General features: G+C 42.6%; 1 protein-coding gene across 4 annotated transcripts in view; it reads right to left on the bottom strand.

The window, feature by feature from the left end:
• Window positions 1–25836, bottom strand: part of LRRC20 (leucine rich repeat containing 20) — a 144655-nt gene that overhangs the window by 55968 nt on the left and 62851 nt on the right. For all 4 annotated transcript variants that reach the window (XM_078391375.1, XM_020783125.3, XM_020783126.3 and 1 more), the window contains one exon: window positions 13668–13835. In XM_078391375.1, the coding sequence (XP_078247501.1) occupies window positions 13668–13835 (168 nt within the window). The remainder of the gene's footprint in view (window positions 1–13667; window positions 13836–25836) is intronic.

Consider the following 25836-nt stretch of genomic DNA (forward strand, 5'->3'; position numbering starts at 1 on the left):
ACTGTGTCAGGCATTCTGGTGTAATGAAAAATTAAAATAGCAGTTTTAAGCACTTCTTGAGGTGCTACTGCTGCTACTTCTGCTTCTACAGTGGGGTCTCTACTTAAGAACGTCCCTACTTAAGAACAATCCAACTTAAGAACAGCTCCATTTGCTAAATTTTGCTTCTACTTGAGAACAGAAATCCAAGATAAGAACAGGAAAAAAAAACCTTTCCTGCTCTTTTTTTAACCTTAGGTCATCTTAGGTTAAAAAAAATTCTCCCCCTAGTGGTAGAGTACGTATTAACCAGCGTAGCATTAGTTCCTATGGGAACTAATGCTTCAATGTACGAACGCACCTCTACATAACAAAAAAACAGCCAGAACGAATTAATTGGTTTTCAGTCCATTCCTATGGGAAATTTTGCTTCAACTTAAGAACGTTTCAACTTAAGAACACCATTCCAAAACGGATTAAGTTCTTAAGTAGAGGTTCCACTGTACTACGAAAAGCTAAAGGTGAGCCATTGTCCATAAGACTTGCCAAATCAGAAGCATCTCATTTTCTGAAATTTCAAGGCCAAAACCTGAAGACCTTGTGATATCATAGAGGTCAAACAGGAAAGAGGGAGATTGTAGCACTCCTGCTGATTATCACTGAGGCATTGCATCACTTTTTGTTTGTTTCTCTTAAAGGACTGGTCAAGAAACTGTCTACACCAAATGGCATATCACACTTCCACCTGACCCCAAATGGGCCTATTTAGCCTGTGTCAGCCCGCTCCAAAAGAGCCAATATACCAAAGCCCTGACGTTACAGTTTGCTTTTTGTTGGCTGAACTTCCTATAGATGTGAGGGACAGTTTGTCAGTGATTCTCTACAATGAAGCGTCTGCAGTCTCATGTTCTGTCTGATTATCACATTGACAGATTGACTGACTCACACCGTGGCCCTTTTTTCACCAGCACACTAGCAAATATAGATGCTCGAATCCTAGTCTTAATGGAAGCTGGCTGTGATTATTCAGTGATAAGGCACACAGCCAAATGTGATAAAGAGAAAATTGACATTTTAAACTAAAAATTTATAAAATAATCACTTATAAACTTTTTTTTGAGCTCTTATGGTTCCTGACAATACATTTTTAGCATGCTGCAATACTTTCCAGATTGCCCCTACAAAACAGCTGTGTGAGCCGGCTACAGCCAGCTGGCTGGCTGTGGCAAAGTGCCAGAGTGGCCAGACCCCCTTCTCAGGTCGGGGGGGGGGGAATGTTATCTGCATGTAGAATACCTGTGCCCTGGAGCAGAGAAGACATCGGTCGCACCCCCAAAAGCACAGATGCAGCCTTGGCCAGACTAGAAACAGGAGAGAGCTGGGAGGGAGAGACAGACTCTGAGGAAGAATGGGAGGATGTACAGGAATTCCTGACAACAGCAGCAGAGGACGAAGGGGTGGTGGTGGAGAGAGACTGGGGAGAAGGTCACAGAGGTGTGTTGCCCTGTCCTCCAGAAGCTATCAGGGTGAGACTAAAAAGTGAAGGCTGGGAGGCAGGTCAGCAGTAAGGTCAAGAAAACTCCTGATGCATGGAGGGACAACAGAACCTCCTCCCACCTTGTCTTCAATCCTCACCCTCTGCTTGTTATGGGGACCCAGCCCTGCCACCAAGCTCTTCACTCTTGCAGAGGCCGAGGGCTAGAGGGAGAAGCAGGAGAATGGAGAGAAGCTTCCCCCTGTTGGGGCTTGGGAAATTTTACTGAATAGATATTCTCTGCAAGCCAAACTGCCTAAGGAGTCAAGTAACTCCTAGGAGACTAAGGAGCTAGAACTGTGACCAGAGACTCTGGGCAGAAGCCAAGCAGGGAGCGGAGGCTGGACTATTGGCCACTTGGGGAGGGGGCCTGCCTGAGTTCACAGGGACTTTTTGCTGTTATTCCTTCAGAGGGACCTGCGGCGTTTCAGGACTGGAGTACCTGAAGCCCACAGGAGGCAGGTTCTGATAGAGATGTTCTGTTTGGTTAGCCCAGAGGTCCTGGGCCGACAAGGAACTACAACTCCCTGACTCACTGGCTAAGACAGGCCTGGGTTTACAAAAACTGTGGTGACGTTGTGATTCTCTTTGTGTGGGTACAATAAAAATGAAGTTCTACCAGTACTTAGAGTCTCATCATGGAGGGAGTGGCGGGGGTTGCTCACAAGCTGTGTCTGAAACAGGCAGGGCGTTAATTGTATACAATACCTCACAATAATACCCAGCCAGATTTTCTTCTTCTTTCTCTTGGTAGGTCCTTAATGCCTACAAAGACACCCCTTTCAGCTTTCATCCCAGAGGTTATTATTTCACATTTTCAAGACTGAACAATGAAATTGGTTTTGATGCTGAGCCCTAGCTCAAATTAAACCTTTAGCCTTGAAATAATTAGGGTTTTTTAAGGTATGGGAAATTAATAGTTTAGTTTGGAAGAGGCTGAATTTTTGAACTGCATCAAAGGAGGAAAAAAGTGATCTCAAATGTTAAGAAAAACATTTATGTGTTTGTTTTGGATGTTATGGGCATGCATGAGTTTAGGTAGCAAGGTTTACATTTTAAAGCAGAGGTTCTAGTTTTAACTTTGTCAAGGCATCATGTTGACGGTTCCTCACAGGGGACCCCCTCCACCTGTCTCTGCATATGTAGGGAGTAGGTGACGTTTATCAGTATAAAGACTATAGCACTCTGAAGACACAACTTCTTTATAAATGTTCATTCTTTATAAACATACAATGCCCCGTCTGCTTCAAACACCGCTCTTTTGCGGGGGCACTCTCTGCTGGCAAGTAGATTGCAGCCATGGGCACTGGAGTGTATACATGGATGCACTTGACTAGCTAACAACTTCCACAAACACTAATTAACTTAGTTTGCCCTCAATTGCCCTTTTCTTCTGATCAATCCCTTTTTGAGTTGTGTGTATATCTGATGAAGTATGTTTAATCTACTGCTCTTGTTTCTTAACTCCATACACTGCCTCCTTTGCCCTTTATGTTTGTATGACTTTGTGAGAGGTTGGTTGGCAGCCTGGAGTAGAAGTCCTCCATGAACCCCATGGGGCCCAGCAGGAGATTTAGGGGACCTCACTACCCTGGAGTTAGCAGAACTGGCTTACTAGGCCTCTAACCCTGGTGGTTTGACTCCATGAAAGAGACAGCCTTAGCAGGAGCATCTGCCTCTGAGAGGGAGGAGGGAAGAGAAATGGGAACACCTGGGGTAATTGGGACAATAGAGAGGAGGAGGATGTGGGGAGGGGAGCTAAACAGAAAAGAGGCAGGTGGACAGAAGTGGACTGATGCCCCAGAGCCAGTGGAGGGCCACTACTTTGTCATGCAACCCCCCTGGCCCTCTAGCTCTCACCCCAGAGATTAGTGCCTCAATGTACTATCTCACTTGGACCAAAGCTTCAGGGACTATTCCACAGCCAAAGAACTGGAATGCTGAGGGTTATACACTGAGGTCAGCAGGTCCCCACACCCTTGCCCATGCCAACCCAACTCCATCACTGGTACCAACAGCCGCAGCCACAGCTGCAGCACCATTTTAAGAGACTGAAACAGCTAGAGCAGAGTCTACAGGTCCAGCAAGACCAGCAACCAGATGCCAGGGCCCAGAGAGCTAAACAGGACTAGAAGGGGATAGGGGCCAAACCTCACTTTGGACTGTAAATTAAGCTACCCAAGTTGAACAGAACCACCATGCTCGGACTGAAAGGACTGGAACATCTTTCATGTGTCCAGACCTCAAAGCTGGAGGACCTGTGTACATAGTTCTACAATAAATAATGTTTGGTTGCCACCTAAAGCACTTTTCTGTTTTGTGATGACATCCTAGAGAGGACTCTCCTTTGCCTATGGAGAGTCTGGTGGTGTGCACAGACTTACATCAAAAATTCAGGAACAGTGTGTGCGTTTCAAGCCTCACTGGCTCGAAACACACACATACGCACACGCACACCAGCTACCACTTTTGGGTAAGTATTATTACTCCCACATAACACATGGACAATAAAGCATTCTGGGAGCAATGAGAACTGCAGTCAGGAGCATTTGGAGAGTGTCAGGTTAAAGACTGGACCAGTAGTTTGCTCACAGTAACTCAGTATAGTAAAATGTGACTAGAAGAAGATGTTTATTGCATCCAGAGCTACTGGAGCTTAGAAATAGCAATTGATTTAAACACATAAACATTAAATTTGTTATATTTGACTGATGAAGCAAAATAACATCAATACATCTAATATAAATTAGTGACATTTTTGTAGTGTTCCCACATTTGGCCCCTCAGATGTTCTTGGATTACTGAATAGGCATTGTAATCCAAGAACATCTGAGGGGCCAAGTGTGGGAACTATTAATCCTCATGACCAGTCTTCATAATATTCACACAGATGTCTATGGCATAACATGGCTAACATTAGTGGTGAAAATTTAACATTAAGGAAAAACTCATCAGCTTCCCAGCTTCACCTTCCAGCACAAATATTTAGGTCACAGACCAATTTCCTGCTACACCCACTATCCCTTTTCTTGAGATAGTCAGACAACTGAAAACTGGTAGCGTCTAGATTCTCATAGGTAATTTAGTTTAATAAATGCTTTTATAAGTTTGCTTTTGGAGCAAAACCAAACTGTGACAAGAAGAAGGGGAAGCTAGCATGATTTGCTCCCTTCTCTAAATTATTAGAGTAAATAAATTTTTTAAAAATAACTAAGTTGGTCTACTAGGACAAAAGTACGGGGTCTTGTGATACTTTACAACCTTATTAATACAGCATAAACTTGAAATTAGTTTTGTTTTGCTGCTTTGAAGTATGTTCCATTTTATTATGCCATAATAAAATTTGTCATGCTGCAATCCTATGCACACTGACTAGAGACTAAATGTGCACATATATATTTGAGAAACACTTCTCTTTCTGCTGGGTCCTATCTTCTTTGAACTTTTCTTCTTGTTGTGCTTTCAATTTTTTTTAAAAAAATTAATGTGTATTTTAACATGATAATTTACTTAATTATATTTACGGTAATTTTATTAGTTAGCATCTTTTTAGCTGTATCTGTTTGTAACTCATGTCATGAACCACCTATGTCTTCTACCCAACAGATGCAAACACACACAAACACATCATTTTAGTTACTGCTTCTCACTCTCTCCTGACAATCTTTATCAAATATGGCCTTACCAGGCAGCTTTGCCAATAATTTTTCAGTGAGCACTAGAGAAAGAGAAATGAGACATTTTGGCAGTATTGATCTTTTGATCTTCTACTGCAGCTTCCTATGTGATGTACAGTTTGATTTATTTCCAAACTCTATTTGATATGCTCACTTTTTCTTTAATCCAGGAATTAATTGGCCTGCTGCCTGGCATTCTGCACCATGGATGGCTTCAAACTGCAGTATTAAAAATGTGCTTATGTTCAAGAACATTAAACAAAGCTACAAACAGTGATGGGCGAGGTGGTATGGAAATAAGTGTATAACAAGCAGCTATAATTTAATGAGCTGTTAATGGAGAAAAAATTGCTCATATCAATAGAGCTTTTTCCGCCTGTATAAAACACAGATTAAATTATCACACTGAGTTATGTGTACAAAATAAAAAACTCAGCAAATAGGGAAGGTAGAACTGGATTCACTTTTATAAGCAAACAGTAGATGGTCACTGATATACATAACATGGAAGCTCCTCATCTGAAATCTACAATGATCTAAGTGGCAATTCCAATATCTGGGGCTATATATCTCAACAGAGCCTCTTCAGATTCTCTACTGATAGCACAGAACAGTGGGCGATCCTGCAGCACATGCTGCAATATGTTCAGCTCAGAAATAAGATTTCTTTCCAGCGCCTGCCAATGTCTGCAAGTAGTTGTGAGAGGGAGATGCTTTTCAAGGTCAAATATTTGTCAGAGCTTAGCCTGTTGAAACCTGATTACTGAAATCAGTGAAACTTTCAACCTGCTTCATTTGTTACAAAACTGAATACATTTACCATGGGAAGAGGTCAGTGCTCTAGTCCTGCCCCTCCATTTCTGGTTTTGCTGGCTTTCCATTTTCACCAATCAACTTGTAAAAATGCTGTGATATTTACACATGCCCTGCACAACATCTTAAGACTTACCTCACAACATACATGCAGAACACGTTGCATAAATATGTGCTAGGAAGGCATGGCCAATCATAATGGTGCATGTACAGATTGTAAAAACTACATACATTTGACAGACCTGGAAATCTTTGGGTGGTTTTCATATTGATTCGTGAACGTATGGAAATCTAGTAAAACTTTAGAGGAATAATTGAAAATGGGCTTTTATAGAGGATTTCAAAAATTTAAACATTTTTGAATTTTTTTTCATATATAATGCAATTAAACATTCACACGAGCACACCATATCATTTTTGAGACTATTTCAAAGTGCAGCTTGGGGAACTCCATGTTTGAATGCTTATCCATACTACAAAGTCCCTGCCAGTTGAAAGATAGCACAACAGGTATAAAGGACTTGTTATCCTTTATGTTGTAAGCCGCTTAGAGTGGTCAAAATTACTAGATAGGTGGGGTATAAATACAATAAATAAATAAATAAATAAATAAATAAATAAATAAATAAATAAATAAATAAATAAATAAATAACTTGTAGTCTTCCAGATGCTATTCACTCCAACTTACATACTTCCTCATCAATACAGTATCTGTGCTCTCTAGGGTTGACAGGAGTTTCCTCATTTACTTACTTTACTTTATTAGATTTTTACCCCACCCCCCCCAGACGAAGTCTACTCAGGGTGGCTTACACACATGATAAAAACTTCATAATATAACAAATATCTTAAAAATCAATTTAAACATCGTAATTTTAACACTTATTTTAAATCATTACCAAGATAAAATAATTTAAAAGACAAAGAATAGAGATCAGTTATTGACTGGAGGGAAGGCCTGCCTAAAGCGCCAAGTTTTTAAATGGCTTTTAAAAACACCCAGCGAGGGTGCCAGATGGATTTCTGTTGGGAGGTTGTTCCATAGCCGAGGGGCCACTGCCGAGAAGGCCCGGTTTCTTGTTCTTTCTTTCCGGGTCTCCCTCAGTGTTAGGCCCCTCAGCCGTCCCTGCTGGCTATGCCGGGTGATTCGGGTAGATCTAGGTGGGAGAAAACGATCTGCCAAGTATCGAGGTCCCAAACCGTTTAGGGCTTTGTACGTCATCATTAACACTTTGAAGTCAATAAGGAAATGAATGGACAGCCAATGCAAAGCAGCCAGAGTGGGAGATATGCTGATATTTCCTCACCCCACCAAGAAGCCTGGCCGCCGCACCATTTGACGTTTCCACATCAATCTCAAGGGCAGCCCCATGTAGAGCGCATTCTTGATGCACCCTGAATTTCTTTAAATCAGGATGCAATCAGATAACATTGTGGTACAAATTAACCCAAGACATAACAATTAGAACTCTACTGGACTATTTGCATACGGAAAAATCACATTAATGTTGGCAGGAAATTGTTGTTCATTAATGAGGTCCTGCTTTTGATCCTGGATACATGCTCAAGAGTTGAAATGCTGCCATGACTTACGTGATGTTCCTTACACAAGCATAAAGTGCCAAAGGATGCTGGCCATAAGATCTGTACTAGAAGGGGTAAAAACATAGATGAGAAAGAATCTTCTTCTTCTTGCACAACAAGCATGACAACAGCTGCAGTCCATGAAAGTAACTTCTTCCATCCCTGGCTAAAGGCAAAGTAACAAGTGGCAGAGTTTGGGGCTGAGCTCTTGCAAATACTGCCACAAATGCTTTTTTTTTTTAAAAAAAATGTCACCTTTATGGAGGTCCCTGGTGGGAGAAAGCAGCTTCATAGAAAACAGTTTGAAGGGGAAAGGAAGGGTGACAGAAGATTTTAACTTGCACTGCACTTTAAAATCCCCCCCTTTTTCCCCCTGAATCAAAGAGAACCTGATCCTGACACATGCCTGTTACCATCAGCTTAGGTCTCAATAGTCCTCTGAGCAGCCTCTTTGAAATTAATAGGACTTAATTGATTTCAGTGGAATGACTTCAGGTATGATTACAGCAGGCTCCAACCCACTGTGTCTACTTTGGCCCTCATCTGCTTTTGTAAATTAGATCTTTGTCTTAGAGAAAGTGGAAGAAGAAGCTGTTGGTAGTCTGTGTCATATATCACTCAAACTGTGTAAGTCTCTGGAGCGTTTTTGTTACAGATGCTGATGTCATTTGTTGTTGGGATCCAATCAAGAGAAACAACTTGGGAGAAAAAAAGAAGAGAAGGCTGCACATCCGAGGAATCTGGATTGTGAACAGCTCTTTATTTCTGAGTAATTGGTAGAGCTGCAAGGGGAAGAGATGATGTTACCCCCATAACTAGTTGGGAGTTCTTATGTTGAAGGTGTTGATTTTCATTCTTTAATTGGGAATAAGATTCTGTCTTTGTCTTTTTCTTATTCATAGCAGAGCATTACACTATTTAAAAGTATGGACATATAAGAAATACAGTGGTGCCCCGCATAGCGATGTTAATCCGTTCCAGGATTAACGTCGCTATCCGGATTCTTCGCTATCTGGGCAGGGACAACCCATAGGAACGCATTAAACTCCGTTTAATGCGTTCCTATTAGGGAAAAACTCACAGGTAAGCAAAGAATCCTGGATCTGGCCGCCATTTTCGCTGCCCGGTAAGGGAGGGCAGGGCGCGAAAATGGTGCGGGTGGCCATTTTCTGCACCCAGCGACCATTTTGGAACCGCCGATCAGCTGTTTCCAAAATGGCCGCCAGGTGCAGAAATGATCGCAATGCGATGTTTAGCCTATCTAAACATCGTAATGTGATCGCATTAGCGACCCCAAAAAATGGGTCGCTATGCGGATTCGTTGTTAAACGGTGCGCTCGTTAAGCGAGGCACCACTGTATAAGTAAAACTAAAAACAAATTAAAATGTTAAGATAACAAGACAAGTTAATTATGCAGGCTACACATTGCCCCCCCCCCCAAGCTACACATTGCTGGGGGGTGGGAATGTGTAGCCTGCATAATTAACTTATAAACCACCCAGAGAGTGTTTTAAGGACTATGGGGTGGTATACAAGCAGCATGCTTTGTGTTGCTTTATACTATTTTTGACCAAAAGCTGGCTAGTTCAATAGTGTTATCTCGGCGTTTGCTAGATCTTCTTTTGTACAAATGGTGAGGCATAAATTCTATGCATGTAAGTGATGCATTGATTGAATTTCTCCACAGTCACAGAAAACTTGCCCTGTACCCAAGTAGCCCCATTTTATATGATTATTCTTTGACCTTTATACTTTATTCTGCTAAAATGATCCTTATTTCAAAGGAGAACATTTGAATGTAGTTAGTGCAGTTTTAAATGGTGTGTATGTTCTAATTAAAGCATGTGAAATTTTAAGCCTGAACAAACAGGATATGACAGATCCCTAACAGCCAGGGTTCTTTGCCCCATTTGACACTTGTCTATGGCCACTCACCCTACTCTTTCTATATACAGTAGATGCTGGGAGAGGGAGGACTGACTTGCTCCTCAGTCATGAATGGAGGAAGGGGAATTACAGAAATTCAAATGAGGCTATCTTAGAACCAGAACTAGGAAGTTACCTTTCCTAGAAGTTCCCAGTGACTGCTGCTGGTTGGGACTCTGGCTGCTTTTCCAAGACCCAGAAGAAAACGGACCTTGCAGACAAAGTCATTCATAGTGAGTTCCACAGCCACCTACGTTGCTAACATTACTTACTATAATTAAGAAAACTGAGGCATATGATTTGCCTTCCCCCCCCCCTCAGTCTGATGACTCATTCCTCAATCTTTACTCACAGATTGTGCATACCAACTGTGAAAAGCTGCTATGAGAGCAAGTAATGCTCACATCAAGCCATGATGAGAAGCCTCCTTTGTTTATTTGCAGCACTAATCTCAAAATTAGACCTAGCCATTTGAAGTACTTTGCTAAGGAGAGGTTAATGGAGAGGGTTTGTAAAATAAACGTGGCTTTGCACACGTGGCATAGTGATTAAACTGCAATACTCTAGTCGAAACCTCTGCTCATGACCTAAGTTCGATCCTGACGGGCTCGGATAGCCTGGCTCAAGGCAGACTCAGTCTCCATCCTTCCAAAGTTGGTAATCTGAGTAACCAGTTTACTGGGGTGGGGGAGGCAATGTGGAGCTCGCATAATTAATTTGCAAACTGCCCAGAGAGTGCTTTAAGCACCATGCATTGATATATAAATAGCACATTTTACTTAGTCTGTATTTGGATATTTGGTTGGCATCACCCTAGCATCCTGTCTAATGTATGTACCATTGTTCTGTGAACCCTTTGTTCATGCAACTTTTCTGATCATGTACGAGCAGCTTGATCGACAGGTGAAAGCACCACCTAAGCACAGCTACCCTTAGTAATCTTGTTTGGTACATCCTTAGTTAACTGTCTCTAGCAACTTGTTGAAGTTTCCTTTCCTTCTCCAGAGTCAAACTATCAATCTCATTGCTGTTGGCTCTTGTTTGAAATCTGCAACTACCATTTGGTTCAAGCACCTAACATTTCTCCTCGGTTGACTCAAAGTGGACGGTCAAGTCCTGTTTGGTTTACAGTCTAGCATTCCTCCTCTCCAACTCCTGCTACTAAACCATGTTTGCTATGTTCATTTTCCATTAACTCTCTCTGCCTCAGGAGGTCTTTGTTCCAAATTCTGCTTTTATAACTGAATTGGCCAGCATTTCCTTTTCCCCAATGCTGCACAGGGCTCAAGAGTTTAACCACCTTTAAATATATGACACATTCCGTCTGTCTCCAGACAACAGGGTGCTCATCCTTAGCTGGACTACAATTACATTAGCTGTATATCAGTATTCTGGCCTAAAACATGGCACCAGATTGGTGAAGGAAAGGCTCACTCTTTCTGCTCATTATTTAACTCTGAAGGGACACATATGCCTGACAGTGCCCACTTTGATCTCTTGGGGGAAAAATTGTTCTGAAGTTATATTGAATAATTTTTCATAACAGGAGAGACAGAAAAGCCAATGGCAAACAATTTATATGGTATTAATCAGTTCAAATAGCACCCTCTCCTTTTTAAAATGGTAAATTTCTTGAGGCTTGAAACAAAAAGATCCCAGAATATTATTTCTAAACAGAAGCACAATTTCCTTGGCAAATGAAGTCCCTTCACACAAAATGGAAGTTTCAATGTGCAGCACCGTTTCAAGGAGCAAGGACTCCTCTGAAAACTGTATTTTGTATAATATATATGGTTTTGGTGCAAAAAACAGTTCTGTGTATTTTTAGAGGAAAGGCCCTGAAACATGAAAAATGCACAAAAGCTGATAATCTTACTTAGTGGGGAGAAGACTTTTTAACTTTTTCATTCCCACCTGTGAGAATAACATAAGTAAATTATTATCCTTCCTACGATATACTAATCAAAATTTGCTGCAGTTGTTACTTCCATATAGGAATCCAGATTCCCCTTCACAAGGAAAAGAACAAACATGCTTTCAATGCATTGTCTGTCTTTTCTCACTCCCTATGCGCCTTCATGGTTGTCAATTCTTTTTTTCAAAGTGCAATCTATAAATTCCTACTCCTATTTTCACTTCTTGGTGTTTTTTAAACCCAACAGAATTAATTTTTAAAAATATTTTTAAACCTGCTTTTTGGAAGTGAGGTGGGTTACTGATGCCACAAATTTGCAGCCACTCAAGACAATAACATAGTAGGTTCTTGGCTCAGTAACATTCAGATATTATTTTCTAACAGCATTTTCCAAACAGGCTTTCCCGTAACAATTATTCTCCCTTGAATAGAACCCTCTTCACCAGCAGTTGGAAAGTAACTTCATCTCTAACTGGCTACAAACACAACAGTTTTGCTGATAAGTCTACTGTTCAGTTCTGCTCCAACCCAGATGAGTCAATGGCACCTTTGTCAAAAACAAAAACAGAGAAAAAAACTAACACCACCCACTCTTTATCTGAGTATAAAGAACCAGCCTAAAATAATGTATGACTAATGTAGCATCCTAGTGTAGTGTAGTGGACAGAATGACAGACTAGGACACTGGAGAACATGGTCTGAATCTCAACTTGGCCATGGAAACTCACTGAGGAAGTGGAACTGGTAAAACCACTCCTTAAACATCTCACCTACTTTGAAAACCCTATTAGGGTAGCTAGAATTAGGTTCTAACTTGACGGTACAGAACACACATTTAAGATTCCCAGTGTGGTGTAATGGATGGAGTGAGGGACAAGAACTCTGGAGAACAGGGTTCGAATTCCTATTTGGCAATAGAAACTGATTGGGGGAGTGGAACTGGTAAAACCATTCTTTAAATATCTCACTTACCTTGAAAGCTCTATAAGTTCGTTCTGACTTGACAGCACAGGACACACACACACACACACATACAAAATGTAGGAGAACCAAAATTATCCTTGTACTTCTAACAAATCATACCGGGACTTAGTGATCAATACCACTAACCAAATGGCTCCTACACTTAATTTAGGAGCCCTGCAACTCTATTCTATGGGTCTGTCACACAAAGCAAAATTCAGTTGGAGAAAAACAGTGCACCGAAGGACAATCATGCAGTGGTATTCCCTCTCCCACAAGTTCTCCTTTGTGTGACTGATTTTGCAAACTTGAATAAATTAGGCAGATTAAGGAGAGTGTAACCGAAGGAAGAGGGCTTTTGCAACTGCTCTTATATAATAATAATGCAATTGTGTGTGAACAGAATTCCATCTATAATGCATAGAGCAGGTCTTTGCGGAAATCAAGACAAAAAGCCTGATGCAAAGTTTTATAGGACCAATTGCACGCTTAGTGCTTCTATGAAAGGAGGGACTTGCTTATTTATTTACAAACCAGAGATAGATCCATATGTGCAAATGAAACATGACTATACCAGGTTTCTGTTATATTCCGGTCTCAGGATGGTTTACTTCAGTTGACAGCAAATCTCAGGTGATATGCATGGATCTTTTCCAAGCTTGTGATATAGTCCTTTTGAGTGGAAATGCATTTATTTAGCTATCCACAAAGATAACCTTTCTGGCTGATTTCAAAGACTGAATGACAAATTATGAGGAAAGGGAGTCTCTGGAGTAATCAGGCTCCAGTTGTTTATTACTTTTTATAATAATCATATATGCCAGGGTTTAAACACAGGACGTTATATATGCAAAGCAGGACTCTGCCATTGAGTTATGGAACATGCATGCCCAGCCTGTCTGGCTGAGAGGGAAGTGAACAAGGAAATCCATGGATGCTTGAGAAAGCTGATCGGAGAACAGGGGAGAGTAATCATACAATATCAAAGAGATATGCCTGTCAAAATCCATCTGCCATGAACTCTTAAGTTCTTTACACTAAAGACAAGACACCGGTGCAATCTTGATGAAGTGGGCCCTAATCCACAAAAGATAGCAGATGGTATGATTTCTTTAGTGGTCTATAAAGGTGTCACTTACTCCTGCATTTGTAATGTGTACCAACCACACGGCTCTCTTTTATTTCAGCAGAAAGTAAGTTACACATCAGGGTAAAGGTAATACAAGGTTTCTGATGCTTCATAATTTAACAGAAATTCTTAGAAATGCTCTCACCTGCAATCTCATTCTCTTCAAGATTGATTGTTTCAAGAGCCTGCAAGGAGGTCAGTTGCTCTGGAAAGTGCTGAAATTTGTTCCTGGAAAGGTTGATGACTCTCAGATGTGACAAGGTTCGGACCTCTTCTGGCAAGCGATGAAGGTAATTCCCTTCCAGATTAAGTTCTGCAATTGGACAGGATGAGAAATCATGAAAAGCGTGACCAATCTGGAAAAGTGTTCAGCCAAACTTACCTTTACTTCTTATTATTATCAAGAGGAAATTAAAGAACAGAACAAAACAGGGTTTGCAAGAGAGATGGTTCCAATAAAAACAACCAGCGCCCTGTTCAGTGTGTGTGTGTGTGTGGGTGTGTGTGGTGTGTGGTGTGTGGTGTGTGTGTGTGTGTGTGTGTGTGTGTGTGTGTGTGTGTGTGTGAGAGAGAGAGAGAGAAACTATGCATTCCTAGAGATCTGTGAACTGAGTTTCCACCTTTTCTCCTCAGTGAGCCTGCATTCAACATCTTACAGCAAGAAAAAGGCATACCATAAACAATATTTAAAATGCCCGAGAGACTAGAAAGGGAGAATAGAAACTTAATATGCAAGAACAAATTATTATAATGGCAGGGAAGGGGCATCTGGGAGAGCAGTATACTGTTGGAACCATCTCTGCTAAATCTCATCTCCTTCCATCTGATATGAATCTCATCTCCAGACAGAAAGACTTGGAAAAGGACAATTGCCAGTCACTTCAGAAAAGGGATAGGAATCTGTAGGTGCCCTCTAGTTGTTTTGGACTGCAACTCCCATAGGCCCAGATCATTGGCTTTGCTTGCTGGGACTGATGGAAATCATAGTCCTAAATATTTAGAGGGCACCAGGTTGCCTACCCATGCCTTGCAGTGTAATCAGGATCAAATGGGAAAAGGTGATCCATGAGGAACTTGGACCCAAACAATTTGGGGCACTGAAAAAGGTAACTGCTGGCATTTGGAATTAAATATTCAGCCAGTGAAACTCTTTTAGTACTGGGGAGACAAAGTGCGGAGGAGGTGTCATTGTCAACATGTTGGCAGCTGCATTTTGTGCTAATGAGAGTATTGGAACCCTCTTCACAGGCAGATTGACAGTCTGATTTAACACTCAGACAAGCAGACATGGGGAAATTAATGGAAAAGGCTCAACAGTTAACTATTAGTGAGCTCCTGAGACAGATACTGAGCTCACTAATGCTCTATTTAGTCCTTGTTGAATCTGGAAACAACAACATGGTTAGGCAGCCTTACACCCTATTAACAGTGTTTTTCTCATGTGAGCATCATTATATTTGAAAGAAAGCATCTTCTCATATATAGACTTTGTGCTTCAGCAAGAAACTAGATATTCCAGTGTTCTTGAGCCCATGTAAAGCATACACATGAGCATATGAGAGAATATGAGGAGCAAGAGAGCTTAATTTGCCCAGCATGTCCATGGATTACAGTATTAATGAAGTATTATGTTCTCCTCCTCACACAAAATGCCAAGCTTCATTTTGCTTTATGTTTGTTCCAATGCAGAATTTTTTTCATGGAGGGGAGAGACAAGCTAAGAAACATGTCTAAGATTATTCAGGATCTGACATTTGGCTAGAAGACTTCAGAATCATAACATATTTTAAAAAAGAACAACTCCTGAAGCAAACTCTGGATATTTTTGATAGGTAACTGGAGCCTTAATTCACTATTCTTTCTAATGAGGTCTCTGCAGACCAATTTAAAGAGGCATGCCATCTATGATATGATGCTTAAAGTACTCATGATCAAACAAGCACTTTGAAGAAAGGTACCATGGCTAACCAGAACACACAGTGGTTGCCCAAGCATTGTGTTTCAATGGCACAAACTGTGCAGCAGATCCAAATGGATGGCCTTTGTGGTGAAAGAATACCTTGCTGCAACATGTTTTCCCATACAACTGAGCAAAAAAGTGAGAAGGAAAATAAAGAGACTATTTTGCCACCAGAAAGCTGTAGATCTGCAGGCAATTCTACTCTTGTGAAGATGCATATGTCTCAGCTGTTGTGTACATTCTAGTGTAAGGGAGTACTGGGTCCCTTGTTGGGAGAAATGTGCAATAATAATAATAATAATAATAATAATAATAATAATAATAATAATAATAATAATAATAATAATAATAATAATAATAATAATAATAATAATAATAATAATGATGATGATGATGATGATGATGATGATGATGATGATGATGATGATGATGGAAGCAGATGACATAGTGCACACAAAAGTTAAAGAACTGACAGAAAGGGAATGAATCAAAAGATTGTAGAAAATATTTTAGGAGCAAAAGGTAGATTGTCCATTCTGATGTAGAAGCAACTGAAGTATTCCTTGTGATACCATACTTAATTGCATTTTTATACTTTTACAGCACTTTTCTAACTATTCCAAGATGATTTCTACAACAATAAAATTACAGTTTTAAAGCAAACAAAATACGAACAACAGTATCAAATATTCTATAAAACTAAACAGCTACAAAAACTGATTATTAGTTCTTAGCTCTACTGAATGCCATTCGGCAGTAAGAACAGTTTGTATATTTAAAATTCATTCTAGGGCTTTTGCAACGTTCTTCCCTCCAGAGCATAAAGTGCTTGATTTAGTCAAAGACAATTTTGTTTTACTATCTGGAATGAGATACCTGACTTCTCTAACCTCAGGTTGCCAAACATGTGGGAAATGCAATTCCCATTATCAACAACCATGCTGGTTGGGATAATGGAAATCATAGTTCAACACCTTGGGTTGTGGAGGGCTGATCTACTGTACGTTCTCTTGGTTTTCCTCTAAATTTTGAACACAATGTCCTTTGAAGCCAAATAGGAAGAGCTCTGCTGGATTCAACAACAGGCCTTTCTAATCCAGCATCCTATTTGACTTCAGTAGGCAACCAGGTGGCCAAATGGAAAGTCCTGAAGCAGTAGCCCTTTCAAAGTATTCTTTTCCAGCAGCTAGTCTTCAGAGGTATGCTTCTGGGGGACAAGGTAACAGAAAGTCCAATGGAACGCTGTGCCACCAACAGAATGCTGAGTCCTGGAGGAGAGTGGTTGAGTGATGGTGGTAATAGTAACAGAAGTGGGAGGAGGTGAGAGGAATGAATGTTGGTCATGCTGTTTGCCTTGCGTGCCGCCTCGAGTGCCTGTCGCCTCAGCCGCCATTTCTACATCACCTCGACCCCGATCGTCTCAGACATTTCTACCTCAGCTCCAACTTCCATCTGTCCCCCAACTGCCACCCAGGCTGGCCTTGGCCAATGGAAGCTTCAATTTATCTGGCAGTAGGAACAGCAAGGGACCAGGACAACAACTGTAAATGTAACAACTGTAAATGTCAACTCAGATGTGAGGCCTGGAACTGTCTCTGGATGTGACCAGGGCATATGTGATCTGGTTGGGGGGTATTCTGCTTTGTCTCTCCCCTCTTCTAAGTGTTAATTTTTAGTTGTTTATGTTATTAATTAAATGTCACTGTGTTTATTATGTTACAGTTTGTTTGTTTGTTTGTTTATTTGATTTGATTTGTTAATTTTTGTCACTATTTATTGGGGTTTTTTTACTTTGTTAATTTTTGGTTTCTTTTCTCTCCTTTTGTTTGGCATGGAGTGGAAGGCTTGCCCCCCCCCCCCGAGGGAGTCTCTCCAACATCAGGGTGATCTCTGAAAGAGGGAGGTATGGTATATGTGCAGTAACCGTTCATTCCAGAAGAACAGTGAACAGATGTTTGAAATCTGTTCACTGTTCTGGCACTGTGATCTCCTGCCAGACTCGAGGTAGTCAACTCAGCTGGCCCTCCACTCTAAACCGGGTGTTGTTGAATGCCAGATCTGTATCAAATAAGGCCCAGATTATACAAGATCTGATTCTGGAGGAGGATGCAGATCTAGCATGCATAACCAAAACATGGATTGACAGGGAAGGGGTCATTCCCCTGACTCTTGCCTGCCCTCCCAGTTATGCAGTCCAACACCAGGGTAGACTGGAAGGGTGTGGTGGGGGAGTAGCCATTGTCTGCAAAAACACCCTTTAGGTTGCTAGGCGCTCTGCTCTGATGACGCCGGGGTCCAGAGGCCCTCCACGTGTCAATTGGGGCCAGAGATGGTATAGGGATCTTGCTGGATCACCGCGCTCCCCACAACCCAGCCATTTCCTTACCGGAACTGGTAGACTTCATCTCCATGCCACTGTTGGGGTTCCCAAGGCTTTTGGTCTTGGGTGACTTCAACATGCATGCGGAGGCGGAGGTTTCTGGTCCAGCTCTTGAGTTCTTGGACATGTCCCAACATGTCAATGGCCCTACACACGTGGGTGGCCACACACTGCACCTAGTGTTCTCCACTGACCAGAGTGAATGTGCTCCAATGATGACTGATGTAGTGTCTGTCCCCTTGTCATGGTCAGATCATTGCTTAATTAAATGCAATCTCACAGTGGCTCTCCTTCCTCACGGGGAGCAAGGACCTGTTTTAATGGTTCACCCTCGAAGAATATTGAATCCTATAGGATTCCAGGACACCATGAGAGGGATTCTGGCCAATTTGACTGGTGCTGTTGACACGATTGCACCTAAACGCCCTCTCCGGTGCAGAGATTGTCCTTCGCCCTGGTCTAATCCAGAGCTGCAATCAATAAAGTGAAATAGGAGAAGGCTAGAGCGCATATGGAGGTGGAACGTGACAGAAAATAATCAAATAACTGTCAGGATCGCGACTAACCTCTACCAATCTAAGGTGAAGGCTGCTAGTAGATCTTACTTCGCTGTCCGGATAAGCGAAGCCTCCAACCAGCAGGCGGAACTTTTCTGTATAGTTCGCAATCTATCCGGAGTTGGTCATAGTGACTGGCCTCTCACCTGACCAATTTGCAACCTTTTTAAAATCAAAAGTGGAGGCCATCCGCCGGGATCTTGTCCCCTATTTGAAAACAGTGGATCAAGCTGAGATGTTCAGTGCCCCGTCTTGCCTGATGAGACTTAACCACTTTCAGCCTGTGATGGTAGATATGGTGGACAAAGTACTTGACCGCTGTCGTGCCACCACCTCCTCCCTTGACCCCTGCCCGGCCTGGCTAATCAAAGCAGCCAGGCCTATAACATCTGAATGAGCTACAGCAATAATTAATGGGTCCCTCAAGGAGACACTCATTAGGCCCATTAGGAAAAAAACGAGCTTGGCGGCGGACGATATTGGTAACTGTAGGCCTGTCGCCAATGTTTCTTTCCTCAGCAAGGTAGTTGAGAGGGTGGTGACTGATCAGCTGCAGGCCCTTCTGGATGAAACCAATGCCTGGATCCATTCCAATCAGGCTTCAGGCCACGCCATGGCACAGAAACAGCATTGGTCGCCCTGTTTGATGACCTGCTGAGGGAGGCCGACAGGGGCAAAATGTCTCTGCTGGTCCTCCTTGATATCTCAGCTGCCTTTGATACTGTTGACCACGGTATTCTCCTGGAGAATACCGAAGCCGACAGGACTAACGCCGTATAGGAGCATTTCGATGCCTGAGAATCCTGTCCAGCGATGTCAACTTGCTGTGTGGGACAGGCAAACCAGGATTTACATGGTAATAGTCCTGGTGTCGATGACGAGGCAAAGGAGAAGGTGATGGAGATGAGTCACAGGGGGAAGCATAGGCATAACACCCTCTTTGGTCGGTAGAAAGAGTCATAGTAAGGCTTGATCTTGCCATAAGAGTATCGATGCCAATCATGCTCCCCATAATGGAGCTCTTGATAGTCTGCCAAGTATCAATATCGAGAGTGTCAAAGGATGTAAATAACGCCCCGATGCCTAGGCAAGTGAACCGGTGGAGAAACATGGCACCACTTAGCCAAACATTTACACAGAGGGGAGGCCGATGCTGAAATTTTTGAGTTCGAGAGTTGAATAACAGTTGCCCACCTGACAGACATGGGGTTAGAATGGGCCGAGACTGGGCTGGATATAACATCAGCCTCTGAGTGGCCATGACACGGAGATAGGCTGAACAATGGCTCCGGAGCCTGAGTCAAAGGCAGTGGCATCAAGTCATCCACTTCTGATTGGGAGTCCGGGTTGGGTACTTCATGACTCCTCAAGGATTGGCGATGGAAGTGATAGTAAGGCTGGAGGAGGTTCTCTAGGACAACTTTATTTAGAGGACCACTTTGTTCTCTTCTATTTATCCATGTCCTTCCTTTTCTTAGGAGAAGGATCACTAGCTGAGATCGAAGGTGACTTTGTCATGAGTTCAGCTGAAGAAGATCTGGAATCTGAAGGGTTACTTACAGCTGAGGAAAATGCTGGGCAATTAGAAGCACAGACAGCTGAATCACCACCAGATTCTCCTCCCCCAGTAGCCAGGGTGAGGGCTAAGCTTCGGCAAAGACTCATGACATGAAGGTCAGAGGATTGCATGAATGCTTCCCACAGGAACATCAGGTCAACGGGCCCTGAATTTTAACAGGATGGAAGGCTTCTAGGAGTTCGACGACTGTTTTTGCTATATAATCTGCATCTAGAAGGCTTGGAAGCTTGTGGAAGCAACAAGTCAACACTCTGGCTCGCATCCATGCTCCTGCTTATCTCGGACCTTGTTTTCTGGACCCTTGGCTTTGGACTCTGACTTCTGACTATGGTTTGTGTTTTGGCTTTGGTATTTTGGTATCTCCTTTGCATCTTCTGGACTTCTGATATTGGAGTGGCTTATTGGACTTTTGCCTGTTGAAAGCCCCTGGGAACGTGACAGACTTCGAGGCTGATGTCGACTTCAAGCCTGATGGGTGTTTCAATTTAGGAGCTTTAGAAAACATCTGCCTAAGCGACAGCATGGCAGGAGCCGAGGGTTGGTCTACTGGCTCAGATCAAGGGACCAGTGTTAAGGTAGGCTCCATAGTAGATGGCAATCTCGAGGTTGAAGGCCTCGGGGATTTCTCCCAGAGAAAAGACCAAAGACACTGCAAATGAAGCTTAAGGGCAGGTCTGGTCAATTTCTTGTATTCCGGGCAGGAGCTCATCTGGTGCTGTTCTCCCAGGCAAAACAAACAGCAATTGTGGCCGTCTGAGAGGGGAATTTTATTGGTACACGAGCTGCAAAGAATGGGTCCATCAAGGCCATAAGAAGAGGGAAGGGGGGGAGAGGGGAGAATCAAAAGAAAGAAAAAACTCACAGGGAAATGTCCAAAACAGAAGAACAGATCAAGTCCAAAATCCAAATCATAAACCATGAGACAAGCCAAAAGTCCGAAAAACTGTAACAATAAGAGGTTTGCTCTAGAGCAGGGGTCAGGGAACTTTTTTTTACCTTTTACCTCCCAAAAAATTTATATACGCTGACATTACCCCCTTGATTTGAAAGGAAGGAAATCATACATTATTTGAATTGAAAATATTATTGAATCTACACAGGCTGTGTACCGAACTAGCAGGATACACCATATTTGATAAAGATGTGCACGATTTTTGCTGGAACATATTGCACTCCAGCCATGGTGTGGTATAGGGAGTAATAAGGTGTCCAACGTGCCTAGCAAGTTGCATTAAATTTTTGTTAGCTCGCAGAGGATTTAATCATCATCAGTGGCTGCCAGAGTGGTGCTAGCAATGACATGCTTGCTAGAGACAGCCAATGCAGAATTGGGGGGGGGGGCTTTCCCTACCACTTTAATCATTCTATGTGCAAAAAGGAACAAACCAGGCTAAAGGTCATGTCACCCACCCTGGTGCCACAGCCCAGTATCAAAGGACCAGTGTGTTTTTTTTTTATCATCATCAATGGAAAACTCAGCAGTGGCCAGTCTACATCCCAATCCCAAAGAAGGGAAGTGCCAAAGAATGCTCAAAGTACCATACAATTGCACTGATTTCACACGTTAGCAAGGTTATGCTCAAAATCCTCCAAGGTAGGCTTCAGCAGTATGTGGACTGAGAACTCCCAGAAGTACAAGCTGGATTCCAAAGGAGCAGAGGAACTAGAGACCAAATTGCTAACATGCGCTGAATTAGAGGAGTCTCGACTTACAAACGGCTCCACTTAAGAACTTTTCAACCTACGGACTTCTCTGGCTGCAAAATTTTACTTCAACTTGCGACCGGAGAATCGACCTATGGACCAGAAGGGGGAGGCAGGGAAAGCGCCCAATTCAAATTTGGTGCTCTCCCCGCCTCCCCCTTCCAGTCCGTAGGAGGTAGGTTGTGCATCCGGATGCCTTGCAGGGCTTCTCTGCCGCCATGGTAGGCATTTCGGAGGTCCTCCCCCCGCCGCCAATAGTACTTCGGAGCCACTATCGGCAGCGGGGGGGGGACCTCCGAGATGCCTTCCATGGTAGCAGAGAAGCCCTGCAAGGCATCCGGAGGTCCCCTGCTGCCGGTGCTGCTGCTGGAAGCCGAGCCGCACTGGGCAACCCAAGCCATGCTTGGATTCCTGGGACTCCCGGCGCGGCTCCCGGCGGCGGCAGGGCGGGGGTCTCCAGATGCCTTCCATTGCTTCTCTGCCTGGAAGGCATCCGGAGGTCCCCCACCGCCGTCGCCACCGGGAGCCGCGCCGCGCCCAGCTATCCCAGCCATGGTTGGACTCCCACGAGTCCGAGCATGGCTTGGGTTGCCCGGTGTGGTGCGGCTCCCAGAGGCGGCGCCAGGGGACCTCCGGATGCCTTCCAGGCAGAGAATCAATGAAAGGCATCCGGATACCCCCACCCCACCCTGCTGCTGCCGCCGCCTCTGGGAACCTTTGAAGCTCTCAAAGGGCTTCCTCCAATGTCGGGGGGAAAGCCTTTTGAGAGCTTGGAAGGCAAACAGGCAGGGAGAGAAAGGCTGGAAATTCGAATTTCCCACCTTTTCTCCCTGCCTTCTTGCCTTCGGAGATTTCCACTGGACATTGGAGGAAGCCATTTGAGAGCTCGGACACTCTGCTCATTACCCCCGGGATTTTCACTTTTACTCCATTTGGGGTAATTTATCCCTGTTCCCTGACCTATGGTCTAGAGATTGCCAAAGAAGTCCGATTTCAGCAACAGCTAAAAGGAACTGAGATATTATAGGAAGGTGGAGTATGCGCACCACAGGGGAACGTCTTACTAATCACATGTTTTTAAACTCTAGAAGATTCCAAGGAGTCCTGCGCAGGTGCAGTAAAACCCATTTGTGTGCATTCACAGAGACCACTTGAAGAACCAGCACTTTGAATTGGGCCTGGAAATGGATCTGCTGCCAGGGGAGCTGCAGTGGAGTCCAGGGGGATTATGTTACCCCTATAACTAGCCCTAGTTAACAATCTAGCTGTTGTGTTTTGGACGCACTGAAGTTTCCAAAAAGCAGGTCCATGTAGCACCTGTAAGTAATCCAGCCAAGATGGATCTTGGAATTGTTGTATATCACAAGTTAAATATGAGCCAACAGCATGATGTGGCTACAAAAAAGCCAAATGCTATTTTAGGATGCATTAATAGAAATAGAGTTTCCAAATCCCGTGAGGTGCTAGTCCCCCTCTACTCAGCACTGGTTAGGCCTCACCTTGAGTACCGTGTCCAGAAGGATACTAACAAATTGGAACAAGTTCAGAGGAGGGTGACAAGGATGATCAGGGTGCTGGAAATGAAGCCTTATGAGGAAAGGCTGAAAGAATTGGGCATGTTTAGCCTTGAGAAAAGAAGACTGGGTGTGTGTGTGTGTGATATAATAGCACTTTTCAAATATTTGAAAGGCTGTCATACAGAGGAGGGGCAGGATCATCCCAGAGTGCAGGACATGCAACAATGGGCTCAAGTTAAAGGAAGCCAGATTTCGATTGAATATCAGGAAAAACTTCCTAACTGTTACAGCAGTATGAGAGTGGGACAAGTTACCTCAGGAGTTGGTGAGTGCTCCAACATGGGAGGTATTCAAGAAAACCTTAGATAATCACCTGGCAGATATGCTTTGATTACATTCCTGCACTGGGCAGGGGGTTGGCCTTGGCCTTGTAGGCCCCTTCCAACTTCACTTTTCTATTAATCTATGATTCTATGTAACCAAGGCATGTGTCACTGTGGCCAGGTCAGACATGTCCAGGAACAGGTGCAGCTGACACTTTAGTTTTATCTATGCAAAGGCACTCTTGGCCTCCATTGAAATCTGGGCATCTAAATTTCATTCTTTTGTTTTTAAGCCCAGTGTTTGAGCCTATTAAGCTCTGGATTTTTCTCCCTGTCTTCCCAAATACTGTATTAACTATTCTGCTCAATTTTGTGTCATCCACAAATCTGGTAAGCATTCCTTGTACCTCCTAATCCAAGTCATTAAAAAGTTTATTATTAGGTAGTTATCATTTTTTAAAAAATGGGGGTGGGCAAAGTTTATTTATTCATTTATTCATTTATTCATTCATTCATTCATTCATTCATTTATTTATTTATTTATTTATTTATTTATTTATTTATTTATTTATTTATTCAGTTTTTACCCCGCCCCTCTAGACGTTTAACCCTTGGGACTCAAATAATGCCCTGGGCGTGCATTCCTTCTACAGACTACATATCACCCATGTATTATACAGAGCAGTGCATTATATAGACCATATTATGCAGAACCATGTATTATACAAACCACAGTATAGAGTAGTTTATGCTGTTATTGCCCCCTCTATGGTTAAGAGCAGAGTAACTTGCAAACACAAAATGAAAGGACCTAACCTCATTAAAGAGGGTTAACTTAACATTGTTTTCTCAAATACTGCAAAGGAGAAATGCATAACATTTGGTGAGCATACAACAGAAAAGTCTTCATGACATAATCAGGCCCAGTGCTATGGTGTGAGAGGTTGTCTCCCTGCCTTTTGCACTGTTTAAAAAGTGTCTAAAGGCTCTCCAGACTTAAAAAACTTATAATTATTTGCCAAAAGAATTAGTCATTAAGTGTGAAAAAGACAATATGGGGTTAACTAAAACTGACCTTATTATCTTTGAAGGAAGAGAAAGCAATTGCCACCTACCCAACCTCTGCCATCTAAAAGTGAGAAAAAGCAGAAAGAGAAAAAAAATGGCATCTTATTACAGTCCACCTGTAATTGTTTCTTTGGCTTTAGTTTCTTCCAGAGTTGTCTTAATGGAGATGTCCAGGGAGGTGAAGGGGTGAGAACCAGAAGAAGCAGCTTCTCATTCTCGCCTATGCTAGACTTCTATTGTATACAATTGGGTGACCTATTCTAATCAAAATAACATTAATTCCATCATCAGTGCCCTGAAAATCCTAGGGACTCCTGCCATCCATATTCAACATTTCATCTTTCTGGGAAAACTTCAGTCCAATTAGTAAGTAGCTACAAAGATGCTAAATGTAGCTTTTGAAAATTTTGATAGGAAAGAGTTTAATTTTCTCTCTGCAATATAGGCCAGTTTTAAAAGAAAAGGAAAATTAATTTAATACAGCTAAATTATCACAAATGTAGCCTGTACTGCTTTTTAAAATTATTGTTTTTTCTTTCATTTCTACACTGGCATAGCAGTGAATTTTTTTTTCATCTGTACCATGATCAGCATGCATCTACAGGTTAATACTCTTAGCAGGCTAGCTGTAAAAACTGCCGTCTATCAAGTGGCCTGACAGAAAAGGGATAGTCCCCCCCCCCACATTTATTTATTTAAATATTTTACCCCACCTTTCTTCTTTAAAAAGGCAGCTTAAAAATTCTTTTAAAAGGCAGCTTAAAATTTTAAAAAAGGTAACGTGTGTTGCTTATGTACTGCCCCCTAGTGCTTATTATGCAGGCTACACACTGCCCCCCACCAGCAAGCTGAACACCCAATTTACTGACCTTGGAAAGACGGAGGGCTGAGTGAACCCAGGTCGCCTACCTGAGACTGAACCCAGGTGAGGAGCAGAGTTTGGGCTGCAGTGCTGCAATTTAACTGCTGTGCCACAAGAAAGTGTCAAAGCAGGCTGCAGTTAAACATTTAGAAGACAAAATCATGACTACAGAAGAGCCACACAACTTTAACACTGACAATGGAGAAATTGAAATAGAGATTTTGTATACTTTGTCAAACCAAATGAAGAGTTGCACCCTAGAAATCAGAGGAAGACTGAGAGTTGGAAGGGCACCAATTAAGGAATTAGAAAAGATAATCAAGTCTAAAGATGTGTCACTGGAGACCAAGACCAAGATTATCCA

The sequence above is a fragment of the Pogona vitticeps genome, chromosome 3 (genome assembly GCF_051106095.1).
Source record: "Pogona vitticeps strain Pit_001003342236 chromosome 3, PviZW2.1, whole genome shotgun sequence".
NCBI lineage: Eukaryota > Metazoa > Chordata > Lepidosauria > Squamata > Agamidae > Pogona > Pogona vitticeps.